This window comes from Oreochromis aureus, linkage group 3 (assembly GCF_013358895.1).
Source record: "Oreochromis aureus strain Israel breed Guangdong linkage group 3, ZZ_aureus, whole genome shotgun sequence".
NCBI classification, from domain to species: Eukaryota; Metazoa; Chordata; class Actinopteri; order Cichliformes; family Cichlidae; genus Oreochromis; species Oreochromis aureus.
The window spans coordinates 107996196-108019074 of NC_052944.1; the positions used below are offsets into that span (position 1 = coordinate 107996196).

At 42.5% G+C, this 22879-nt stretch overlaps 1 protein-coding gene across 1 annotated transcript in view; it reads left to right on the plus strand.

The window, feature by feature from the left end:
* Window positions 1-22879, plus strand: part of LOC116328905 (alpha-2-macroglobulin-like) — a 45862-nt gene that overhangs the window by 7887 nt on the left and 15096 nt on the right. The window contains exons 9-18 of the mRNA XM_039609204.1: window positions 15712-15829; window positions 15923-16032; window positions 16129-16296; window positions 16535-16762; window positions 20421-20484; window positions 20579-20724; window positions 21071-21220; window positions 22086-22229; window positions 22336-22438; window positions 22536-22683. Of these exons, the coding sequence (XP_039465138.1) occupies window positions 15712-15829; window positions 15923-16032; window positions 16129-16296; window positions 16535-16762; window positions 20421-20484; window positions 20579-20724; window positions 21071-21220; window positions 22086-22229; window positions 22336-22438; window positions 22536-22683 (1379 nt within the window). The remainder of the gene's footprint in view (window positions 1-15711; window positions 15830-15922; window positions 16033-16128; window positions 16297-16534; window positions 16763-20420; window positions 20485-20578; window positions 20725-21070; window positions 21221-22085; window positions 22230-22335; window positions 22439-22535; window positions 22684-22879) is intronic.

Below are 22879 nucleotides of genomic sequence, written 5' to 3' on the forward strand. Positions count from 1 at the left end.
CGCGATCTCCGTGGCTCCCACCTGATCCTTAGGCAAATAAACAGGGAGAAACTCCTCAAAAACCCTCCGCGTTTTTCTCCAAAACCCTTAGAATTACTTCTAGGGAACCCCCGTATACCCAAACCCTTATGCTCGATAACAGGGGAAATCCTGAAACCAAATCCTTAGTCTTTTTTTTTTCCCTCAAATTCAGCGGCTTAACCCTAGGCACATAACCGGCCAATCCTCCTGAAAAACAAAACAAAACAAAAAAACCTCCGCGGTTTCTCTCCAAAATACGCAAAACAAAAAACCCCAAGAAATAACCTATAGGCAACCTCCTATCCCCAAAACCTTATATTTGATAACAGGGGAAAATCCTGAAACCAAATCCTTAGGCATTTTTTCTCAAATTCCGCTCAGAGTCTAAGTTCTCCTTTCGCTATCACTCCATCCCGCAACCGCTGCCAGAGCAGCATCTTTTTCCTTCTTGTTCGCTCCACCATCTACTGCTTAATGATTCTGGGTCTTCGTTTGAAATTTGCGCCGGAGATCCACTCCGCCTCCCAGGTAAACCTCACTGCCCCGCTGCCAATCACATAACAAAGGGGCGGCTCCATTCGCACCCCGGTTAGCCAATCGCGCTCAGCTTGGATTTTCATGATCCCCCCGCTCAGGTTAAGACTCGCGTCTTGTCTCACATGCCATCTGACTTCGGACGCGTGGACAACTACCGCCACTCAGACCGAATCCACAATAATACCCCCGTCTCCAGACCACTTCAACAACTACCGCCACTCAGACCGAATCCACAATAATACCCCCGTCTCCAGACCACTTCAACAACTACCGCCACTCAGACCGAATCCACAATAATACCCCCGTCTCCAGACCACATGGACAATTGGCGGCACTTTTACCTGTGTGCATATCAGTCGTCCTAGGTAAACCTTACTGCCCCGCTGACAATCACATAACAAAGGGGCGGGTCCATTCGCACCCTGCTCACCCAATTGGATACAGGCCCGATTTATCTTCTCAGCGATAGGTCTATTCTCTCACCTGCATCAGGATAAATAATCTCACATTTCAAGTTGAATTTAACAGTTTTTCCCTCTCAGAAAAACAAGTTTTCTCCTTTTTTCACAAACAACATGGCCACCAGACCTACCAACCTCACTGTGGTCTCTCAGACCCCCGTAACCAGCTACAGAGCCTCTGCCACGCCAGCGCAACTCAGACGAATGCATCTTTGCCGGGTCCAACCTGCATCTGCTATCCCTTTGGAGGAGAGATTCCCTCTCAACACCGGGGGATTTTGGGGCTATGCTTTCAGCCTCCCGGAGAGCCAAATCTATTTCTACCAGCTAAAAGCAGGTGAAAGTTTTGGCCCGCTGACACCACGGATTGCTTTTAGCTCCTCTGACTGGGCTGTTTTGACCCTCATCGCGACCCCTGAAATCCAGAAGAGCCTGCGGGAAACGAGCCCCCAGCAACCGCGAACAAGGGACCAAGAAACGCAGACACCTCGTGTTTTCAAAGGGGCCCATGCGTTTCCACCATTCACCCAACAACACCGGCCTTTAAACGCGGTGAGAAAAACCGTGACATATGCGCAGTGGGAGACTAAGAGCACGCCGTTTTGCAGGTGGGTCTGTAAGGCGAGTCGTCAGACAGCAGATTATGCCGGCAAGGATGACTTTGTGCTGGACCTTACGAACACCCACTCCGGTGTTTTCAACACATTGCTTCGGATTCCCACTCAGGACTGGTTGAAAATGGTGGGTGAAAAGAACGGCAGAATTTTAGAGCTTTTTAAGCTAAGTACAAGCACAACTGAGTTGGTCCTGGTTGGAAATAACCCCCCGCATTCAAAATAACCCTGCCCCCCTCATCCGGTCCCCCTTACCCCGCCTCCTCCTCCCCAGTGCTTTTAAAAACCGCAACGACCGTCTCCTCCACATCGTCTGTAAACAGCCATGAGTCACCACAGCTCTGGAACTCCCTCTGCTCTAACCCCAGCATCCTTTCGGCCAGCAGCTGCTTCTACTCCAGCCGGGAACCCCGTGATGGATCTTGCTACTCCACCACCGAGTCCCCATCAGGCCTCATCATCTCCGGCCGCTATGCTTGCAGATTCGCCGCTCCTGCCTTCATCACCTCAAGGTTGGAACTCGCCCCGCCACCCTGCTCTCGGATGGCAATCACCCGAACAGACCCCGGTAAACAACCCAGTCTCCGGTGTCTCGCTCTGGGCTTTGGGTGACCCTGTGTGCGGGCTCTTTTCAGAGAGCCTGAAGACAATGATCCCACCCGGGGTGAGCAGTGGACAATCTTCATCCCTGGACATCGATGAGGCCGCTACTCTACTCCCCACAGCCGTTTTGAACTTATAAAACTAACTCTCAAGTACCTTGTCATGTCGCTACTCCAGAAACACCGACAAGGCGTGTGTCAAGGATGCGCAGTCTCCCACCCCTCACAGAGACGCCATTCTTGTCTTTTCCCGCTGGAAAAATATTACTTTTTCAAGTACTATGATGAACTCGGCAAAAGATTATGGAATGGACATTTCACCAACACATTATTACAAATTTTACGGTTAGAAGGCTTTTCACCACCACCCGAGCAAGTCAGAGGTGTGGCCCAGGCGTATCTCTTTGAACTCAGAGACGCCCGCGATATAGAGGGCACTCTGCAAGAAATCGATGCCAGTGTCACTGAAGTTACCCGTACTATAATTGATCAAGTGTTAGATGACAATTACTCACTGTGGCTGTCCTAGTATTTGTTTTTCTTCTCTTTCCTATTATTTTTTCTTACTGTTAAGTTTTTCTTTGTTTGTTTTTACTCGTTTCAGATGTAATGTTTTTTTTTTTTTCATTACATCAAATAAATTGTTTTTGGAAAAACGTTGCATCAAATAAAACCTTTTTGGAAAAGCATTGCAAGAATCAAACTCGTTATTTGTTTTTACTCGTTCAAATGTATTGTTTTTCATGACATCAAATAAATTGTTTTTGGAAAACCTTTACATGAAATAAAACTTTCTTGGAAAATCATTGCAAGAATCAAACTCGTTATTTTTGTTTTTACTAGAATCAAAGTGTAAATGTTTTTAATAACAACAAATAAAATATTTTCATGAACTTGTTACATGAGATAAGTAACTGCTCGATCATGAAATAAAACCATAGTTAAACATAACTTCAAAGAACACACATGGCAGAGCAGATTCTATTGAAACGCGCATATTACGACCCATCTCGCCCCGGTAGTTTTTGCGGAGTGCAAAAATTGATTAAAAGCGTGCAGGATGAAACTGGTACAAAGATTAACGCGCAAACAGCTCAAAACTTCCTCGCAGAACAGGACGCAGAACAGGCAGACCTTCAATGAATTTAATGCTTTTATTTTTCTCTTGAAGCTCAGAATACAGAGGCTGAAAGGATGTATAAACCCACACAACATTGTCAATAAGCTTGTTCAAAACATGTACACAGTTTTCTAATACAGATTTCACAAAAAATGTCTTTCCCGAGCCACTTGGCCCAACAACCATACAGGAAAATGGCACATGAAGTCTGGGATCAAACTCGATTAAAGCAGGTTGAAACATTTTTAAAAAACATACAAAACAAACAAAAAAGAAAAAACAAAAACAAAGATTAATCAATAACCAAAGGGTAAAGTCAGACCTCCTGGCAGCAATCTACGCTTGTCATAAACAACCCGGAATTTTTTGGGGAATGATGAATTTTTCAGTGCAAACCCAGCTTTATTACGAAGGATAGTGTGCTGTGGTGCCTCAAGTGTAGACCCGCCTTCACTGTTATCAATGTAATTGTCAACCAGGTTTTTCATAGATTCAAAGTTGACCCTTTCGCAGACATCGTGTGTTTGTGTGATCCCTTTTGCTTTCAAGACAACTTTACCTTTTTTGGTCATATAGCCATAGCTTTTGGGTCCAGCTGCAAAAAACTCTGTAATGAAATCATCCTGCTCTAGTTCATTAGTGAGGTCACCCAAATATCTACCTAATTCTAGTTCAGATTGATTTTGTTTGGTGAGATAAACAACACTGTCAGTATCGTAGTAAACTGCTCTCTCCTGCAACTGATCCAAATAACTGTAGAGTTTCATACGCCCATATGAAGTAGTGAAGGCCGCAATGAAGATGTTATCTGTGGAGTTTGGCAGTGGGGTACAGAGATCGCCATAACACCATTGAATAAGCGCTACATCGTCACTGACAAAAGAGAAATAGGTCACTTTGTATTTTGGAGAAAACATCAGATTAAAGAATTCCTCGGGGTCACTCACCAGTTTGCTCTGTGTGAGATTATTTCTCTGGCCAAATTTTCCCCAAAAAGAGTTTAAACACAGTTTGGCCATTTGTCTTTTAGCTGGGTTTAGTTTTATGTTTTCAGGGTCTAAAGTGATGCCTTGCTTAGCCTGGTAGTCTTTAATGTAAAGCTGTTTATCCTCCTCAGTTACAACATCTGATGGATAGCCTGAAGCTTCTTGTTTTTTCCGCAGGAAATGATGCACATAGTCTGTGAATATTGTGTTACTCTGTTTCTCAAAGTGCCACACCTCCGTGATTCTACTTATTTGATACCCCTTTTCTAAGGCAAGGCTAAATTCTACAGTGGTCCAAACCCCTTTGAGTGCTCTCTCCTCGTTGCTATGGTTACACGCCCCCTGTTGGTTGTTCATTTCAGCACAGGTGCGGCAGAGGGTAAAGAGAAGCTTTCCTGACTTAGTTTTATAGGGTAAAACTGGAAAATATAGTGCTCTGGGTGGGTATACAACCGCTTTGATAAACCCAAAGTAGTTTTTAGGGTGTTGAAAATTTCGAAAGATTATTTGAGGATGTCCTAAGGGGTAACTACAGGTGCTATTTACAAACGGATATAGCGAGGTAACATCCACATAACCGATTCTCTCCCCAGGGCCTGCACTGCAGCGCAGCTGTGCAGGGCTTGTACGCCCTCCAAAGAGGGCATGACGGGGGTTCAAAGGTTCTGGCGGTTCGTAATGTTTGAGGAAGTTGATTACACTCTCATCAGTACGTTTCAACTCGGTCCACTCATGCTCCCAGATTGTAACAAGACACACGTTATGCTCAGTTCTCAATCTAGCGAGTCTTTCTTCAGTGCGGCTGTTTAGCTCTGCAAAAGTTAGGTCTAACAAGGGATTAATGTCGGCCTGATTTGAAAAACACTTAACACACCCATGAAAGTAACAACCCAAAAATTCCCAGACATATGGTTTATTATTAATTAGGGCATATCCATCTAAATAATAACTACCCAGCTTTTTTCCTCCTTGATTTAGCGCATGTCTGATAAAAACACCTTGCGTGTACGAGAGATATTCTAGCCATTGAATTGAGGCAGAGGAAAATGATTTGACCTGATTACGGTAATTTAGGGGACATGGTATTGCTAAAGAATTGGCTGGCATGAAGTTTGTTAAATAAGTTTTCAGGCAGGCGCTTGCAAGCGTGTTGCGGCTGAAAGGATCTACTCCTGTTTCTTCAATAAACCCGTTTCTAAACAATTTGCAGCCCTCAGCTAGAATTTCAACATCGTTTTCGCAGTATGACAGGGCCTCTTTCATGAAATTGAAGGTACCAGAGCTGACTGAATCATACCATTTGTAAAAATCATCCCTGCCTTTTGTTGTCATTCTCTCTATGCTGTAAGCTGAGGGTGGAGGGTAGGGGCCTACATATTTTAGAGTTTCTCTGGAACTGAAAGAGTGAGGAAAGAAACCCTTTACGCTGTCTGAAAATCCCATTGCTTTTGGGATACCTGACAGGGGCATAGGGAGAAAGCAGCTTGAATCCATGTATCGTTGATTAAAGTCTGGGTCTGTAAAACTGATCACTTTCGACCCTTGCATAATTAAATGTGGTTTTAACCCTTGTTTAGCCATTGGGGATAAAATAAGGTACCCGTCAAAACCTTTTGCATTTTGCATTATTATAAAAATACAGCCCTTAAAGAGTGGACGTCTGAAATGAGCGAGAAACTTTTCCGCACAGTCCTCACCAACACAGTTCCAGGATTTGCCGTCTAAAGTTTTCGTACAAACCAGAAAAGGAGTGTGCTCACCGGTTTCATTTACAAACGTTTCAAAATCATAAAAAATCAACTTGTTGTTGTGTTTTGTCTCGCGTTCTAAAACCTGCGTGTAGCACTGATGCGTTTGCTGATCAGTAGAGATTTCCTGGCGACAGATTGGGCATTTCCTGTTTTGACATTTGTGAGGTTTTTCGTTTGCTGCTAAATAATAAAGTCTGGAACACACGGCACATTTTTTATAGAGCTCGCAGTTGCTGGCGAGTCTTTCACGCCTCTGCAGGAGTTTTTTATGGCTCTCGAAACAATAGGAAGAACGACAGGTGCGATTACAATCGCTACACAGAATAGGAGAGAGGGAAAGTTCGCTGCACTGAGGCTGCATACAGACTGAACAGCGAGCATGACAGAAGTGCGATAACACGTGGTTATACCCCGTGTAACAATGATTACATATATAAGCTGTACCCATAAATCCTTTTAGATTTTTGATAGCATAGTAATGATTGTCAAATAAAAATAAACAAAGGGTTTTTTCTGTATTTGGTGTACTAGTTTGAAATTTACAAAGGCTGCGATCGTTTTCGTTACGGTAAAATACTATAATTTTACATCCGAGTAACATTTCAAATGTAATTATTTTATTAAAACCCACCGGAGTTTGATCATTTAAACCAGCTTTTTGCTGAATTTCTCTACCGAAAACCTCTGCCTGTTGATCGTTAAAATCGGGGTGCAGAAGGAGGGCGAGGCATATAGCAAAACATAACTTATTTGCGGGGTTATGAACAATATATAAAAAGCGCCTCTTTTTTCTGACAATCTCATTGTTGAGTATGTGACTAAGATGTCTTTTTCCACTACCGGCTGGGGGTCTAACGATCTGAGCTACAAGCTCAAGTGAGCCTTCACACATAACGGACCAATTTGACTGAACGGTTCTCATGAATAGATTTTCAAATTCACTTAAATCACAATTGTCCCTTAAAATGACTGAAACATTATTTTGTAGCTGTTGGCCTATCAATTCTAAATGTATAAGATCACCTGGACATGCATGGGAGAAAATCCTGCTTGTTATTTCTCGGGCACCGGCCATTATACCTTCATAATATCGGGCGTAATCAGGTATATCGTTTGGAGGAGGAAAATTCAAAATTTCTCTAATTTCAACGTTATTAAATTTATTTCTAACAATTATATGCGGCTGTGATGAATTGCTGGAACACACCTGCTCTGGATTACCCCCTTGTTGAAAGGAGTGATCGTGAGCATTGTTTACTGGGGGAGAACTGAGCAAATGCGGACTATTGTTGAAACCGCTTAACACCGGTGGGGGTGGACTGTGGTTAACAGACTCACCGTCTGGGTTAGAGCTGTGCGAATGCTGGCTATCATTAAAATTATTTTCATTTAACCTGTTTATTTGACTCAATAATTCTGGAGGTATTTGAACCTCGTGCTGTATTCGTGCTAAGGCTTCTAAAGCGCTATTTAGAGCTGCGAAAGGGTCAGAAGAGGCAATGTTTTGCTGAGAATGAGCCTCAACATGCTCCACTCCTAAATTCTCAGTGTTATTCTGGGGGGCACTTTCACTATGGGCTAGTTGTGCAAGAGCTAAATCAATCAGTTCTAGAGGATCGTTATTATTATTGATCACCTCAGGCTGTTCATGATTCTGCGGAGGTGTATTCTGTGAATGATGGGCGTTTTCATTTAACCGGGCTAACTCTATTTCTAAAGCAAGAAAGGGGTCTGGAATATCTTGTACCTGGTTGTCCATTGTTTTTTTATTGTTTAACAAAGAATATATTTAAAAAATAAAATAAAAAATAAAAATAAAAAATAAAAAACAATAAAATAAAATAAAACCTTATTATAAGATGAGTTGCACTAATTCAGCGAACAGAGATACAGTTCGAAGAGCGATGGAAGCAAGCTGGTTTCGCTGTCCGCGTGTTTGCCTTGTGCTCTTTGGCCTAACGGTCCTCCTACGCCTCCTTCTGAGATGCCCTATGAATTTAAGGTAAGATACAAAGCCCTGATAAGTATGCCCAATAATAAGGCTCCAGGTCCAGACGGCTTTCCTGCAGAATTCTACAAAGAATTCTGGACGATTCTAGCACCAGTTTTTTACAGAACGTTGTTGGAAATCAAAGAAAAGGGCAGACTTCCATCAAATATGAATTCTGCAAACATTAATCTCCTGCTAAAACCAGGCAAAGACCCTGTATATCCCTCAAGCTATCGTCCAATATCCCTTATAAATGTAGACCTCAAAATTATCTGCAAAGCTCTCTTGAAGAGACTAGAGAAAATAACCCCCCTCTTAATTCATCCTGACCAAACTGGTTTCATAAAAGGTAGGCACTCATCAACAAATACACGTAGATTACTTAATTTGATAGACTACTCATACAGTAAAAACCTTGAAACTACAATATTTTCTTTAGATGCAGAAAAAGCGTTTGACAGAGTTAACTGGAAATTTCTATTTACAACTTTAAACAAATTTGGTGTTGGATCTTCTTTCATCAGCTGGTTAAAAATATTATATAATTCCCCAACAGCTTGTGTTAGAACGAATGACCAGACATCCTCCAGCTTCTGTCTCCTGAGGGGCACCAGGCAGGGATGCCCACTCTCCCCTTCACTGTTTGCAATTTTTATCGAACCACTAGCAGCAGCAATTAGACAGAATTCAGTAATTAAAGCCATAAAATGCAAGAACGTGGAACATAAAATCAGCCTCTATGCGGACGATGTGTTACTCTTTCTCCAAAATTCACAAACCAATATCTCTGGGGTGATTGAACTGATAAACTCTTTTGGAAGAATATCAGATTACTCAATTAACTGGTCAAAATCTACAGTCCTTCCGATTAATTGCTCCTTCCATAATTCCTCTTCTACTCCACTGCAATCGGGAAATATAAAATATTTAGGTATTAATGTTTCTCCCAAGCTTGCAGATCTAACTAAATTAAACCATATCCCACTTTTAAAGAAAGTAGAAGGTGATCTGGCTAGGTGGAAATGTCTACCCATATCACTCATGGGAAGGGTTGCCGCTATAAAAATGATGGTATTACCAAAAATAAATTATTTATTCTCAATGATCCCAACTAAACCGCCGCAAGATTGGTTCAGATCTCTAGATTCATATATGTCCAAATTCCTTTGGAAAAATAAGCCCCCACGTATAAGCTTAAAAACACTACAAAAGACCAAGGATAAAGGAGGATTAAAACTACCTAACTTTCAGCACTACTTCTTAGCCAACAGGCTTCAGTTTATCTCAGGATGGCAAAACATACCCTCTTAGATGAACCTTGGCTAGATGTAGAACAAGCACTTTGCAATAATCTAGAGATTTCAAATCTACCATTTATTAGCTCAAACATCCAACGACATGAATGCTTCAAAAGCATCAACATCAACTCTTCTCTGACAGCATGGTGGGAGTTTCTGAAGTTGACAGAGTCTTCATTAATCCCATGCAAAGCGTACACCTATCTGGAACAACCCTGACATATTACAAAACAATAATATGATAAACTTTTCAGAATGGAGTGGTAAAGGAATCAAATATTTAGAACATATACTAGAAGGAACAGAATTTATTTCATTTGACAGACTAGTTACACAATATGGGATCAGCAAGAAAAGATTTTTAGAATATCAGCAAATTAAATCCATAGTAAAAAGAGATTTAAACCAGGTCAAGATGAACTACAAACACCACCAAGTGTGGTTCAATTTCTGACTCTTAAAACCCCAAATTACTGTCCAAAATATACAGAATGCTTTCTAAAATAGATGAATCAATATCACTTCCTATTGCAAAATGGGAAGCGGATTTATCAGTTAACTTAGACCAAAACTTCTGGTCTCAGATTTGCTCAAAAACCTTTCATCTAATTAGAAATCCCAGTCTTCAATTAATTCAATACAAAATACTACATAGAGTGCACTATACAGGTCATCGGATGTTCAAGATGGGCTTTACATCTACCAACAACTGCTCACACTGCCAAACCAATTCACCGGACAATTACATTCACGCTCTTTGGTTCTGTCCACCAGTTCAGAAGTTTTGTACGAGATATGTGAAGACTTATCAAAGTGTCTGAAATGTAACATTCCAACTTCGCCTTTAGTGTGTTTGTTGGGCAGCTTAGATAATGTCACTTCAGAAAAGAATATAGCCCATATGGTTTTCACTGCACTATGCATAGCCAAGAAAACAGTCCTCATGAACTGGAAAAATAAAAATAATCTTAATTTTAACCAATATAGAAATTATCTATTAGATCACATTAGTCTTGATACAGCCTCTGCCACCACATCAGATCAATTGCTCTGGGCTCCTTTGATCAGCTCCATCATCTAGTGGGGTGGGGGTCATAGTTTGGTCCCACCTTCACTGTTGTGATAGGTGTGGGGGTAGGGACAGGCTTAGGGCATCGGGGGTTCCCCAGGAGCATCTTCCTTGGGGGCTCAACCCGGGGTAGCGGTCATGGCCAATTAGGGGCTCTGTTGGCTCTTAGGTGACGGTTTCCTCGTGGCTGCGTGCAGCGGGGCTAGGGAGGGTCTGTGCTGACGGACGTGGGTTACTGACCTGGTAGCCTGGCTGCCCCTGGGTGGGTCCGGGATGGGCGTGAGGTTCTGGGGCGTTCCGTCTCTGGGCTGGGGCCCTGGCCGGGCCTCAGGGGCCTGGGTCCTGGTTGGTGTGTTGCCGGGGTTGTGGGCGGGTGGGTGTATGGGGCCCAGCCCTGGCGCAGGGTGCCTGGTGCATCGAGCCACCTGGGGGCTCTTCAACTGGTGGGGAGGTTGTCACATCTTGCAGGAGCTTTCCTCTCTTGGGAACTCTCTCTGCAGGAGGGGAGATACAGGAGAGGTGGAGGAAGCTCTCAGCCTGGGCGTCTATTGTCTTGTGTAGTCTGGAAGATGAGTGGATGATGGGGTGGGTGTAGTTTTCTCTGTGGTGGGGTCGGGTGGACTGTCCCGGGCTCTGTGGGGCTGGGCGGCGCTGCTGCACTGGGCCCCGGTCCGGATGGGCCTGGGCCCCCCCTTTCCTGGCGGGTTGCAGAGTATGGGGTGCCTACTGGGGTCAGCGGGGAGCTGGCCCCAGGGAGGGGTCACTGCCCCTCCTTCCTTCCCCTCCCATCTCCAGCTGCATCCCTCTTCTCGCTCCACCACAGTCACCCACACATGCAGGGCCTTGGGGTGGGGTGTGTCACCAGGGTGCAGGGAGGCATCCCCCTCTGTCCCCTTCTGGCTGCCTCTGCCTCAATTTTATCCCACAACTTAGACATTCACATTACTCACACTCTCATTACACATACATATAGGATCTTGGGGTGGGCACGCCATACAGAATCCAAATTACCATCAGGGTGTACACCTCACCCCTGGCGTCGTTGCCCACCTCTCAATTTTAAATACACGTAGACATTGAGGGCTAGCAGGAGGGGCTATGCGCCTACCTGCTGCTCTGGCAGGTAGCTCCATGCCCTCCTGGGTTTTAAATGCACCTTAGAACACACATACATCAACACTACATATGAGCGGGTGGAGGGAGGTTTGGAGTCTTCACACACCCCCGTTCTCTGCGGCCTGCTGGAGCGGGGGGGCTAGGAGGAGGAGTTGGCCGTCCGACTGGGGTCTGGAATGTGGGGCCTCCTGCTGTGCGGAGTCGGGCGGTCTGCTTCTCCCACCGCAGGGAAAAGGGTAACACCACCTGGGTCTGGGTGCAGTTTCCCCTCCAGGGGGAAGGGTACCGGACCCGGTTCTTAGAGTACGCTTGGGAGAGTGATTGTGTATACAGCGTCTCTTTATGTCTGTCTCCGCGTTGGTTGAGTGTGGAATAATTGCCTATGAGAGCATGAGGGTGGGAATGGATGTTTGTATCTGTGTGTGCCTGTATGTCTGTGTCTATATGTCAGGTTGGGTATCAGACGCCACCTCTCTGGGGACATCTCAGGCCCTCCAAGGTTTGGAGGCCTATCTCCCACCCCACTTCCCCTGCCGGTGGTGGGCGCCCTCAGACATCGGTGCGTTGGTGGTTCTCTGTGTCGGGGTGGGCGCCCAGGTACACACGGCTCACTCCTTGGCGGCTGCTTATCGGGGCCTGGAGCCTGGGGCTCGCTCGGGCCACTTTGGAGGCGGGGTGCCCTCGGCCTCTCGGCCCGGGGCTCGGTCACTCAGGCACAGCTGGCTGCCAGCGGAGCTCACAGGCACGTCACTGCAACCCCCAGCTTCTGCTCGCGGCTGCTGAGTGACCCCTCATCTGGGACTCTCCTCAGCTCTTTCTGGGATAGTGGCGCGGCTGCCCTCTGTTGGTCTTCCTTTGGTCTCTTGTGTTCTGGGGGCCTCTGGATGTCTGGAGTTTTGATCTCCTCCATACCTGCTTCATGCCCTGGAGGACGGGCAGTGGCCCCCACACCCTCTAGCAGATCATTACATAAAGGAACCTTTTTAAAAACAAGCGCGTTCATGCTCACAGGTGTACACACAGGTGATCACACACAAACTACACCCTTTTTGGCTCTTACCTCAAAGCACACTGTGCGCTGTCGATCTTACATGCTGCACAATAATGTCTAACATTTAGTATTTACTGTCATATTCCATAGATCATTGTGATGTTGTTTATTACTCTCGTTTTCTTCTGCTTGCTTTCTCTTTCTTTCTCAACAGTTGATCCAGATGATCGATATATGTATTTTTTGCTTATTTTGTTGGTTTTGGTTTTGCCCTTTTTTCCCCGTCCCTCTTCCCCACTGTTTTTTTTTCCTCTTTCTTTCTCCCTTTCTTTTCCCCAGTTAAGTCTGTCCCGTATTCAACAAGTGAAAATAAAATAAAGAATAAAAGGTGAATCAAATGGACCATTACGGCAAGGCTGGGATGGTCAATTTGGTAAAGTAAATCCGTTGGGCATCTTTCTTCGCCTTTAGACAATAATTCTGATGGCAAAAGAACCAAACGGGACAGGTCAAAAAAAAAAAAAAAAAAAAAAAGTAAGATACAAATCAGTTACTGGTGTTTAATAGAAAAGGAGATAGTTTTTATAAAATGAGAGAAAAAGAAAAAGCGAGAGTGACTGACCTAGATTGGATCTCCGAGGCAGGGGCTGTGGATGTCTTGGCCCCGGTGCAGGAAGAGAAGCTCCGAGACCGGCACTGGGAGCGTCTGCCGCGAACAGTTGTTGCCTATCCCGGGCGGTTAGATGGAGGTTTTTTCCCGAGGGACGCGGAGGAGCTGAAACGCCGAGACCGGCACTGGGAGCGTCTGCCACGAACAGTTGTTGCCTATCCCAGGCGGTTAGATGGAGGTTTTTTCCCGAGGGACGCGGAGGAGCTGAAACGCCGGCTGGAGTGGATGAAGCTGAGCGACCCCTCACAGAAACCAGGGCCTGCCTCTCGCGGGTCGAGAGACGGATGTTCTTGCCTGTAACTCGCTCTAAAACCAGTGGTGGTGAAGAACTGGGCGAAGAACTAGGTGAACTTGAAAAAACATAGTTGTCCAAATCCGATATGTCTGAAAAAGTTTGATAAGTTAAAAAAAGGGTTACTGTTTTGTTTTTCTTGTACAATTAACTGTTAAGAGGGACAAGAAGAATGAAGCAGACCTACCGATTTGATCGAGATTATCCAAAAGCGAAGAATCAAACAGGCTTATTTCAGAGTCTAAAAAGAAATAACAAGGAGTATTTAAAAAACAGGAAATACAGTAAAATATAAGCATTATATGAACAAGAGTAAGAAAAAAAAAGAGGTAGACATGATCGCTGCTAGTGTACTCAAGCACTTTTTAGCTCTGAGTGATAAACTGGAGCTTATATATATATATTTTTTAAAGTGTATTACAGGTGTTAGACTACCTATTTCAGGATGGCTTTGAAAAGCTTTTTGAGAGAAAATGGTTAAAAAAAGGAAAGTGCAAAATGTAGTTAGAAAGCAAGAGTAACATTTACCGATTGATATGCACACAGGTAAAAGTGCCGCCAATTGTCCATGTGGTCTGGAGACGGGGGTATTATTGTGGATTCGGTCTGAGTGGCGGTAGTTGTTGAAGTGGTCTGGAGACGGGGTATTATTGTGGATTCGGTCTGAGTGGCGGTAGTTGTCCACGCAGCGTCCAAGTCAGATGGCATGTGAGACAAGGCGAGTCTTAACCTGAGCGGGGATCATGAAAATCCAAGCTGAGCGCGATTGGCTAACCGGGGTGCGAATGGAGCCGCCCCTTTGTTATGTGATTGGCAGCGGGGCAGTAAGGTTTACCTGGGAGGCGGAGTGGATCTCCGCGCAAATTTCAAACGAAGACCCAGAATCATTAAGCAGTAGATGGTGGAGGCGAACAAGAAGGAAAAAGATGCTGCTCTGGCAGCGGTTTGCGGATGGAGTGATAGCGAAAGGAGAACTTAGACTCTGAGCGGAATTTGAGAAAAAATGCCTAAGGATTTGGTTTCAGGATTTTCCCCTGTTATCGAATATAAGGTTTTGGGGATAGGAGGTTGCCTACAGGTTATTTCTAGGGGTTTTTTGTTTTGCGTATTTTGGAGAGAAACCGCGGAGGTTTTTTTGTTTTGTTTTGTTTTTCAGGAGGATTGGCCAGTTATGTGCCTAGGGTTAAGCCGCTGAATTTGAGGAAAAAAAAAAAGACTAAGGATTTGGTTTCAGGATTTCCCCTGTTATCGAGCATAAGGGTTTGGGTATACGGGGGTTCCCTAGAAGTTATTCTAAGGGTTTTGGAGAAAAACGCGGAGGGTTTTTGAGGAGTTTCTCCCTGCTTATTTGCCTAAGGATCGGGTGGGAGCCGCGGAGATCGCAAGTGTTTTTTTGTGACTCTGAGTTTGATTTTAAATTTCTTTGTTCGGATTAAACAAATGCATATAAATTGAAATAAAGTTTTCCCAAGAGGGATGCACCCTGTATGTCTGGCCATACTGAACGTTACAAAAGCACAACTAAGCACTTATACTATGATTTAACACATTTTAAATACACAAACACGGAGCCCCAGACACAGGCACGCACACAATTGCGCACAGACACACAGGCGCAGGGGGTGCGCGCCCTGCGCACTCATGCGCTGTCATGCGCTGACCCACCACCAGATGGCGTTTCTTTAGGAAAAAAAGGAAAAAGTTTTTAACGGATTAAAAATAAAAGAATGCTATTTGATATAAAAACTTTTCTAAAATAATCAATTAGTTGTTTTTTAGGGGGAAGAAAAGCAATGACCTATGAACTAGCATTTTTTGGATGAATATCATAATTTTATGAAAATCATAATTTTATGAATATCGTAATTTTATGAATATCATATTTTAATTACTTCCGATGATCTGTTGCCAGGTAACATAATCAGTTGCAAAATGTTCCCACAGCTGTGTTAGTTTGGTAACACTGACCCCTCCAGACTTTTGTTCCCCCACCCTACATTTTTGAACCATATTGCTTTCATCAAATTCAAAATGAGCTCAAGTTTTTCATGACTCTGTAAAATCTCATAGTTTGAACTTTTAATATATTTTATAGATTCGATTGTGAATGAGATTTGATTATAATTTTGGTTTATTTCTAGTAAGATTGTATCGCACACAGCAGTGATTTTCTTTCTTTATTGTTCTTTCCAGGCAGACAAGACTGGCTGTGCAACGTTTTCCTTCAACATGTCAATTTTTACTAAAATGGACCAAAAGGTGCTTCAAGATGTTCTGGATATCAGCGCCAAAGTGGAAGAAGAGGGAACAGGTAAGTTGTGTTATTCCTTTAAAATGACACATCAATGTGTATTTAACCAAAAAGACATTCACAGGATTGTAACATGAAAGTTTTTACATTCAGGTATTTCACACCCTCAAGAGAAGAGAATCAGGATTTCTTATGTCCTTGGAAAAGTGTCTTTCATTAACATGCCCAAGGTTTGGGAACGGGGATCTAATGTGGAAGGAAAAGTAAGCCTAACATGTTGTTTTCAGCTCAGTTTGTCGTACAAAGCACATTTATGTTATTTGTATTTTCCATTGATAGAGCATTGTGTGTTTCAACAGGTCAGAGCAGTGTACCACAATAATACACCAGTTTGTGACGCACCGGTCTACCTGTTCACGGGACAAATGTTGCAAACACGCTCACTACAAAATCTGACAACTGACAGCAACGGTGTGGCCTCATTTTCTTTCAGCACTGATAACTTTGACCAGGATATCCAACTCCATGTGAGCTGACACACTGAAACAATGTGTAATTTAATGCAGCCATCACAGCAGCCTGAAGCCACAATTGGTTTCTGATAGGCTGCAAATGTCCAAATACCTCCCACAGTAATAAGCTGCAATACTGAAACAGTTTATAACTCATCTTCCTCCACCTTTGTCTTGCTTATAAAGATGGCCTTGTTGTCCAATGTTACTTTTAGATCAAGTTTTTAAATTTTTGTTTCTTATCCCCAACTAGGCAAGCCTGACACCAACACTGGACTACCCAGGATATAGAGCTGCATACTATGACAGGGGATTTCACACCTTATCCATGTCCCAGCCGTCTTCTCCTTATATTAAAACAATCAGCTCTCTAGAGGTACAGACGAACGATAAAGCAGTGCCCTGTGACGCAGAAGAAGACATATCAGTAAACTACACAATAGTGGGAGAGTCTCCAGGGTCTGTGGATGTCATTTATCTGGTGAGTTATCTCTGGGTTTACTACAAAGTTGAACATGACCAGACTTTTGTGTGTTTGCTAAAAAACTACTGTTGTAAAACCCATCATGACTGAAGAAGACACTCTCAGTCCATCATGAGAATCCAGGAGCCTCGATCTATTTCAGCATAAATACTGATCCAGCCCAAACTATATGCTTTAGCAAAAAGGATATTTGAAGACTAATCTTAAAAGTAGAAATAGTGTCTGTCTCCTGAATCCAAACTGGAAGCTGGTTTCACAGGCTTCATGTCTGGTTCCTCTGTTCTGTCCATCATCATTTTCTGTCAGCTTAGTAATTAGCCTCAGTGTTTAGTCCTTTGTTCATGATATCCTCAATGTTCTCTCTCTGCTAAGTATTTAAATTCTTAGGCCTTCTTAGTTTTAGTCATCTGGGTTCTGCTCTCAGTTAAAGTTGTTTGTATTCTAGCCCTCCTTATAGTTATTATGCTTTTCCTGTGTTCCCCCTGCACTTTTGACTGATTGATTGATGAACTTTATTGATCCAGAAGGAAATTGGGTTAAAGGCTGCCAGCACTTCAGTGCTATCTTACCCTTCCAGCCATACATATGTTACACCCCTGAAACCAGGGGGAAAAGAATCACGAGAGTGATTATGACTTGCGTCTCTCACGCAGTGGTTTATTGCAGTGAGGAGAACATGCGAAGGCCCCCTACTGGAGAATAGAGACACTACTAATCCATCCCAGAAAAAGCTTACTAGCCAATCAGTGATGTATAGATTGCAGTTCTCTTGAGTAACATAAAACCATTAATATAACCATTAATATTATAATATAACCTCTTAACCATTTTCTTACCATATTTACATTATTTTTGTTCTTATATCAACTGATATGAATTAGTATTAACTGAACAGTTTTATATGCAGTAGTCGTTCAACAGTATTCCTTCATGCTTACATTGCACAAACATCACATGGGGACGACCGGTCAGAAGAGGTAGAACAATGGAAATACACAATACACGAGGAAAGACGAGGAGAAAAAAGACCCACCCAGACTGAGCCCCTAAAGGGAGATCGGTTTGAGAACAGAAAGAACACCTCAGCACATGACTCTTCAAATCTCACAACATAAAAGACATCAGAGGCATTATTAAGAAGAGAAATCTTGATCCTAATGTTCTTTCTAACTTCAGGCCAATTTCTAAACTCTCTTTTGTGGTGTATTCGACAGAAGAACGGAGACGGAGCTTAGTTTATAATGGAACGTGTATTCAGCAGTAGTTAGCCATTCAGTACATACCACAACACTTTCTTCTTCCTCTCTCCTTCTATATCTATCAGTTACAGAGCCCCCTACTGGTAACTGAGTATATGTTTATATTCAGTCCCCCTGTAAAGCAACCCTTCACCATCTTAGCAGTGTATGTAAACATAACATCTTTTATGTCCAAAAATTTGGAAAACGTTGTTTTCAAGCAACATCAGACCTTTTTAGATGTTTGTGGCATTTGTGAAGCATTCCAGTCTGGTTTTAAATCTCGTCCTGAGACTGCACTTTTACGAGTTTTTAATGATCTTCTTTTAACTGTAGACTCAGGTTGTTCTGTTGTTTTAGTCCTTTTAGATCTGACTGCTGCCTTTGACACAGTTGATCACAACATTCTCTTATGGAGACTCAAACACGTTGTTGGTCTTAAAGGCTCAGTTTTATCATGGTTTAAATCATATCTGTCAGAGAGCTCATGTTCTGTTGCTATTGGGACTCTTCCTCTGCCCCTGTGTGTTGTGGTGTGCCACAGGGCTCTGTTTGGGGTCCAGCTCTGTTCTCCTCATACACGCTGCCTTTTTTATTTTTATTCCTATATTTAGGAAATACAACATTCCCTTTCATTGTTATGCTGATGACATCCAAATTTGCTTCCCCTTGAATCTGGATGTCTCTGTCCCACTGCAGCCTTTGCTTAACTGTCTGCATGATGTTAAAGACTGGTTAACACAGAATTCTCTCACCCCAAATGAAAATAAGACCAAAGTTTCTGAAAGTCATGCCCCTTGGATAAGTTAACTGATACCCTCGGTCTGCTTGCTTGTCATCATTCTCACACTGTATGAAATCTCTGAGTGTTTTTGGATAGCTCTTTAAATTAGAGAAGCAAGTGACGACAGCTGTGAAAACTAGTTTTTATCAGTTACATGAAATAGCCAAAGCAAAGCCATAAAAAAACAAATTAAAAAACAATTTAAAAAACACATTGAATTAAAAGGTGTCAAAGCTTTTCACTGGTAGTGATTAGAGATGGACCGATCCGATATTACGTATCGGTATCGGTCCGATACTGACCTAAATTACTGGATCGGATATCGGTGAGAAATTAAAAATGTAATCCGATCCATTAAATATAAAAAAAAAAGCACCTCACAAAACTTGCGACACGGCGTAACTCGGCTCATAACCGTAGCATGTCGGAGCAGTGTGCCTCGCTACCAATCCAGCATTTCATCTCCGAGGAAGTTATCCCAGAGAGAAGTAAAGCAAGTGTGTAAGTTCATCTCTGAATGTTTGTAAAGCGTTCCCATGTTAATCTTAACAACCGATATATGGAGCGACTGCCTCTCTCTCTCACCTTCCTGTGGCTACTTCAATCATGAAACTCCTTAATGATCAGCTGATCGGCTTTTCTGTCGCGAGTCCGTCTCTCTTCTTTGTTTTTGGCCCACTTTGCACCAGAAAGAGGAAACCAGCGGCTGAACAACAGCAGCACCTTTAAGCTTGATAAGCTGTTGTTAGAATTTATTTAATATTACTTTCTACACCAGGATCCTTTTCTACGTAGCTGACGGCTGGTAACTGTGCAGGGGCGGATCTAGCAAAGTTTAGCCAGGGGGGCCGATAGGGCATTAACAGGGAAAAGGGGGCACAAAGACATACTTTTCTTTCTTATTCTCATTTAAAATGTCTAGCTTTTAATAATTAATTATCTGAATCTTACACCCAAAGTTTTAATCTGATGTAAAATGTATAGAAGTCCATTACTGTATATAGTAACTATTAAGTCTAATATACCCTAGTAAGCTATAGTACTTTTTCCTTTGGGAAGGTACCATCTGTGCAGACTGCAATTCTGTAGAAGAAAGATGTTGAATCTATTTAATTATTCTTGAAAAATAATTTGTTTCTGTGCATTTTTTTTCACCCTGCATCAAATTAAAGTTGATTACATCGATTAAGCATCATGAGGTGGAGGGTGGTTCCCTATTTTTTTTTGCTGGGAGTTTGAACCCTATTAGTTAGGTTGCTTAATATTTCTGCTAAGTACTCTTTAAAATACCAGAATAGGGAGGTTTAAGTTTATTAGATTGATCAGTGTTGCTGAACTATGAAATATTTTGGGTGCAGTGTATTTTTTACATACAGGTATAACAGAATAGCTTTAGTGTTGTTGTTTATTTTAACTTGAGTATGAACTTATACAAAATGCAGCAAGATATTAAAAAAACAGTTTTATTGATTAAAAAACACACTATATCGGATTCATATCGGTATCGGCAGATATCCAAATTTATGATATCGGTATCGGACATAAAAAAGTGGTATCGTGCCATCTCTAGTAGTGATTTCCACAGATATCAGTGCTAGTTCATTCTTGTTTTTAAATGATGTCTGTCTTCCAGGTGTTGTCCAGAGGAGCTGTCACCATGCAAGGACAAAAACAGGTTGAAGTGCAAGACAGATCGGGTAAAATTCCCATATTTCCACAAATGCCACAGCCAAGCATTGACGTTGGTCTGTTTTGTTGATCTGTGGATGTATGTTTGGACCTGTGTTTCAGTGACTGAGGGCCAGGTGTCCTTTAAAGTCAGAGTGTCTCCTGAGATGGCTCCAGAGTTCCAGGTTGTGGCTTATGCCGTCCTGCCAAGTGAGGATGTAATTGCCCACAGTGCTGACTTCTCTACTGACAAATGCTTCAGCAACAAGGTGAGTGTAATTCTAGAGGTGTGCTGTGTGTTTGGTGTCTGCAGTCATGCACTGGTGTTCAAATCATTCCACAGCTGTTTCTACTCTACCTGAGGACTCAAAGTGCTTCTTTATATGACCTCATGACCTGCTCACTCCCATTTATGCAAGCACCTTTTTCAATGATGATGCAAGTCCTACCTATCTAACACTGACACAGTGTTCATACAGTGTTCAATGTAGTGTACAGCCATCCCACTGGGACTCATGATTTGCCCCTCACCACAGTGAAGCAGCACATTTAGCCAGCAGTGAGTGGGGAGTTATCACAGTCACTAAACATCTACGGGTGTTTTGTGTGTGTCAGGTGTCAGTGGAGTTTTCACCGTCTTCAGCCGTCCCAGGTGAAGAGACCAACATGCAGGTGACGGCCCTGCCACGTTCTCTGTGTGGTGTGAGCGCCATCGACAAGAGCGTTCTCATCAAGGAGCCTGGGAAGACTCTGGATGCAGATAAGGTAACTGCTGATATTAACACCAGTGAGGTGGACACATCCCTTATTTCCAGAGCCCGTAGTGTCACAAGTTACCAACAGCTCTGGTACTGATAAGTACTCTTTGGGCAGTCATACATTCAACTGTTTTAAACAGTCAAATGCTGAGTTTGTCTTAAAGCAAACTGGTATCAAAAAATACAAGGTTACATATGCATGTGTCTGTGATGGCAGTCTTTCTAGCGAGTAAGTAAGTACCATGCTTGTTGCTCATGTCGTTGCAGACAACAATATTTTAATCTTATAAAAATTAATTCCTTTTGGGCAAATTAATATTTCAGCATGGAGATAAATCCAGGATATTGACTTGAGCAAATAATTCAACGATTTGTAAGTGTATCACCTGCCAGTGAGTGTCTTCTTTACTTGAGAAGAATTTAACTTTACATCAAAACTGCTCAAATACATGAGTATTTGTTGATGTTAAACATACAGCAAAACTTGGAAAAAGTGAGACTTAAAGGAGGTAAAGGAGCTACAGAGACTGTTACAAATGGAAAACACTTACTGTAGCCATATAAGTCACTAAGAACGAACAGTTTATAGAGAAATTGTAGAACTTCTGTAAGATCCCTCAACTACAACACCTCATATCTGTGGAGGCTTACTGCTAACTTGATCATTTTTATTTATTTATTTTTTAAGAATCCTTCTTAGGTAATCTAGCATTTCAGTTGAACCTAATCGGTTCTAGTATTTACACCAGTACTTCATTTAAGAGTTTAACAAATATGTGGGCCAAATGTGACATTGATCATGATAGATCAGTCAAAACTTCATAGGACTAAAAATGTTTGGATGTTTTGCTGAACTGTACTTTTCTTTTCAGATATTTGACTTGTTCCCACTCAAGAAATCCTCAGGTATCCCATATGAGGTTGATGATGCTACAGAATGCCTTAATGTGAGACCAAAAAGATATGTTTTGCTGTACTCCAGTCAAGAGCAAAATGACGCCTATGCAGTTTTCCAGGTAAAATACATGTATACCTGTGAGTCAGTCAAACATAATGTAAATGCAATAGTTTTTATTGTTGCACCAGTTTTTGCTGATCTTTGTGTGCTGCTGAAATATCTAGAAAGTCGGACTGAAGATGGCGACAAACTTGCTTATTCGATTGCCTTCATGCGTCAAGTTCAAAGGAAAAGTCTACCATGAAGGCTCTCATCGTGTCTCCTACGGTGAATCATTTGCTTTTTTGCGTTGTGTTTTTGATACAAATTTTCTTTGTTTTTACCAAGAAGAAAACGGGTAATTATTTTCCCTTTTTTTTTTTAGATGTGGCTCCAGAGGTTAGTTATTTGTCTTTAGATTATTCTGATCCTGGTCTGGGATCTGCTGGGCATCTTCCTCCTGAAGCTGCACCAGTAGAGACAGTTCGCTCTTTCTTCCCTGAGACTTGGATTTGGGATCTGGTGGAAGTTGGGTAAGTATCTGCTGTGAAGAGATCTGATGCATGTTAAATAAAAAAACAAACAAACACTAAGTATATACGAGTACATTTAGAAACCTAGAGGGTATGTGAACTTTCTGCTGTCTCCTTTTCACACATGAATAACATGAAAATAAAATAATTGTGAGTTTTTTCTTAAGCACGTTTAGTCATGTTTAAAGTGGTGCTT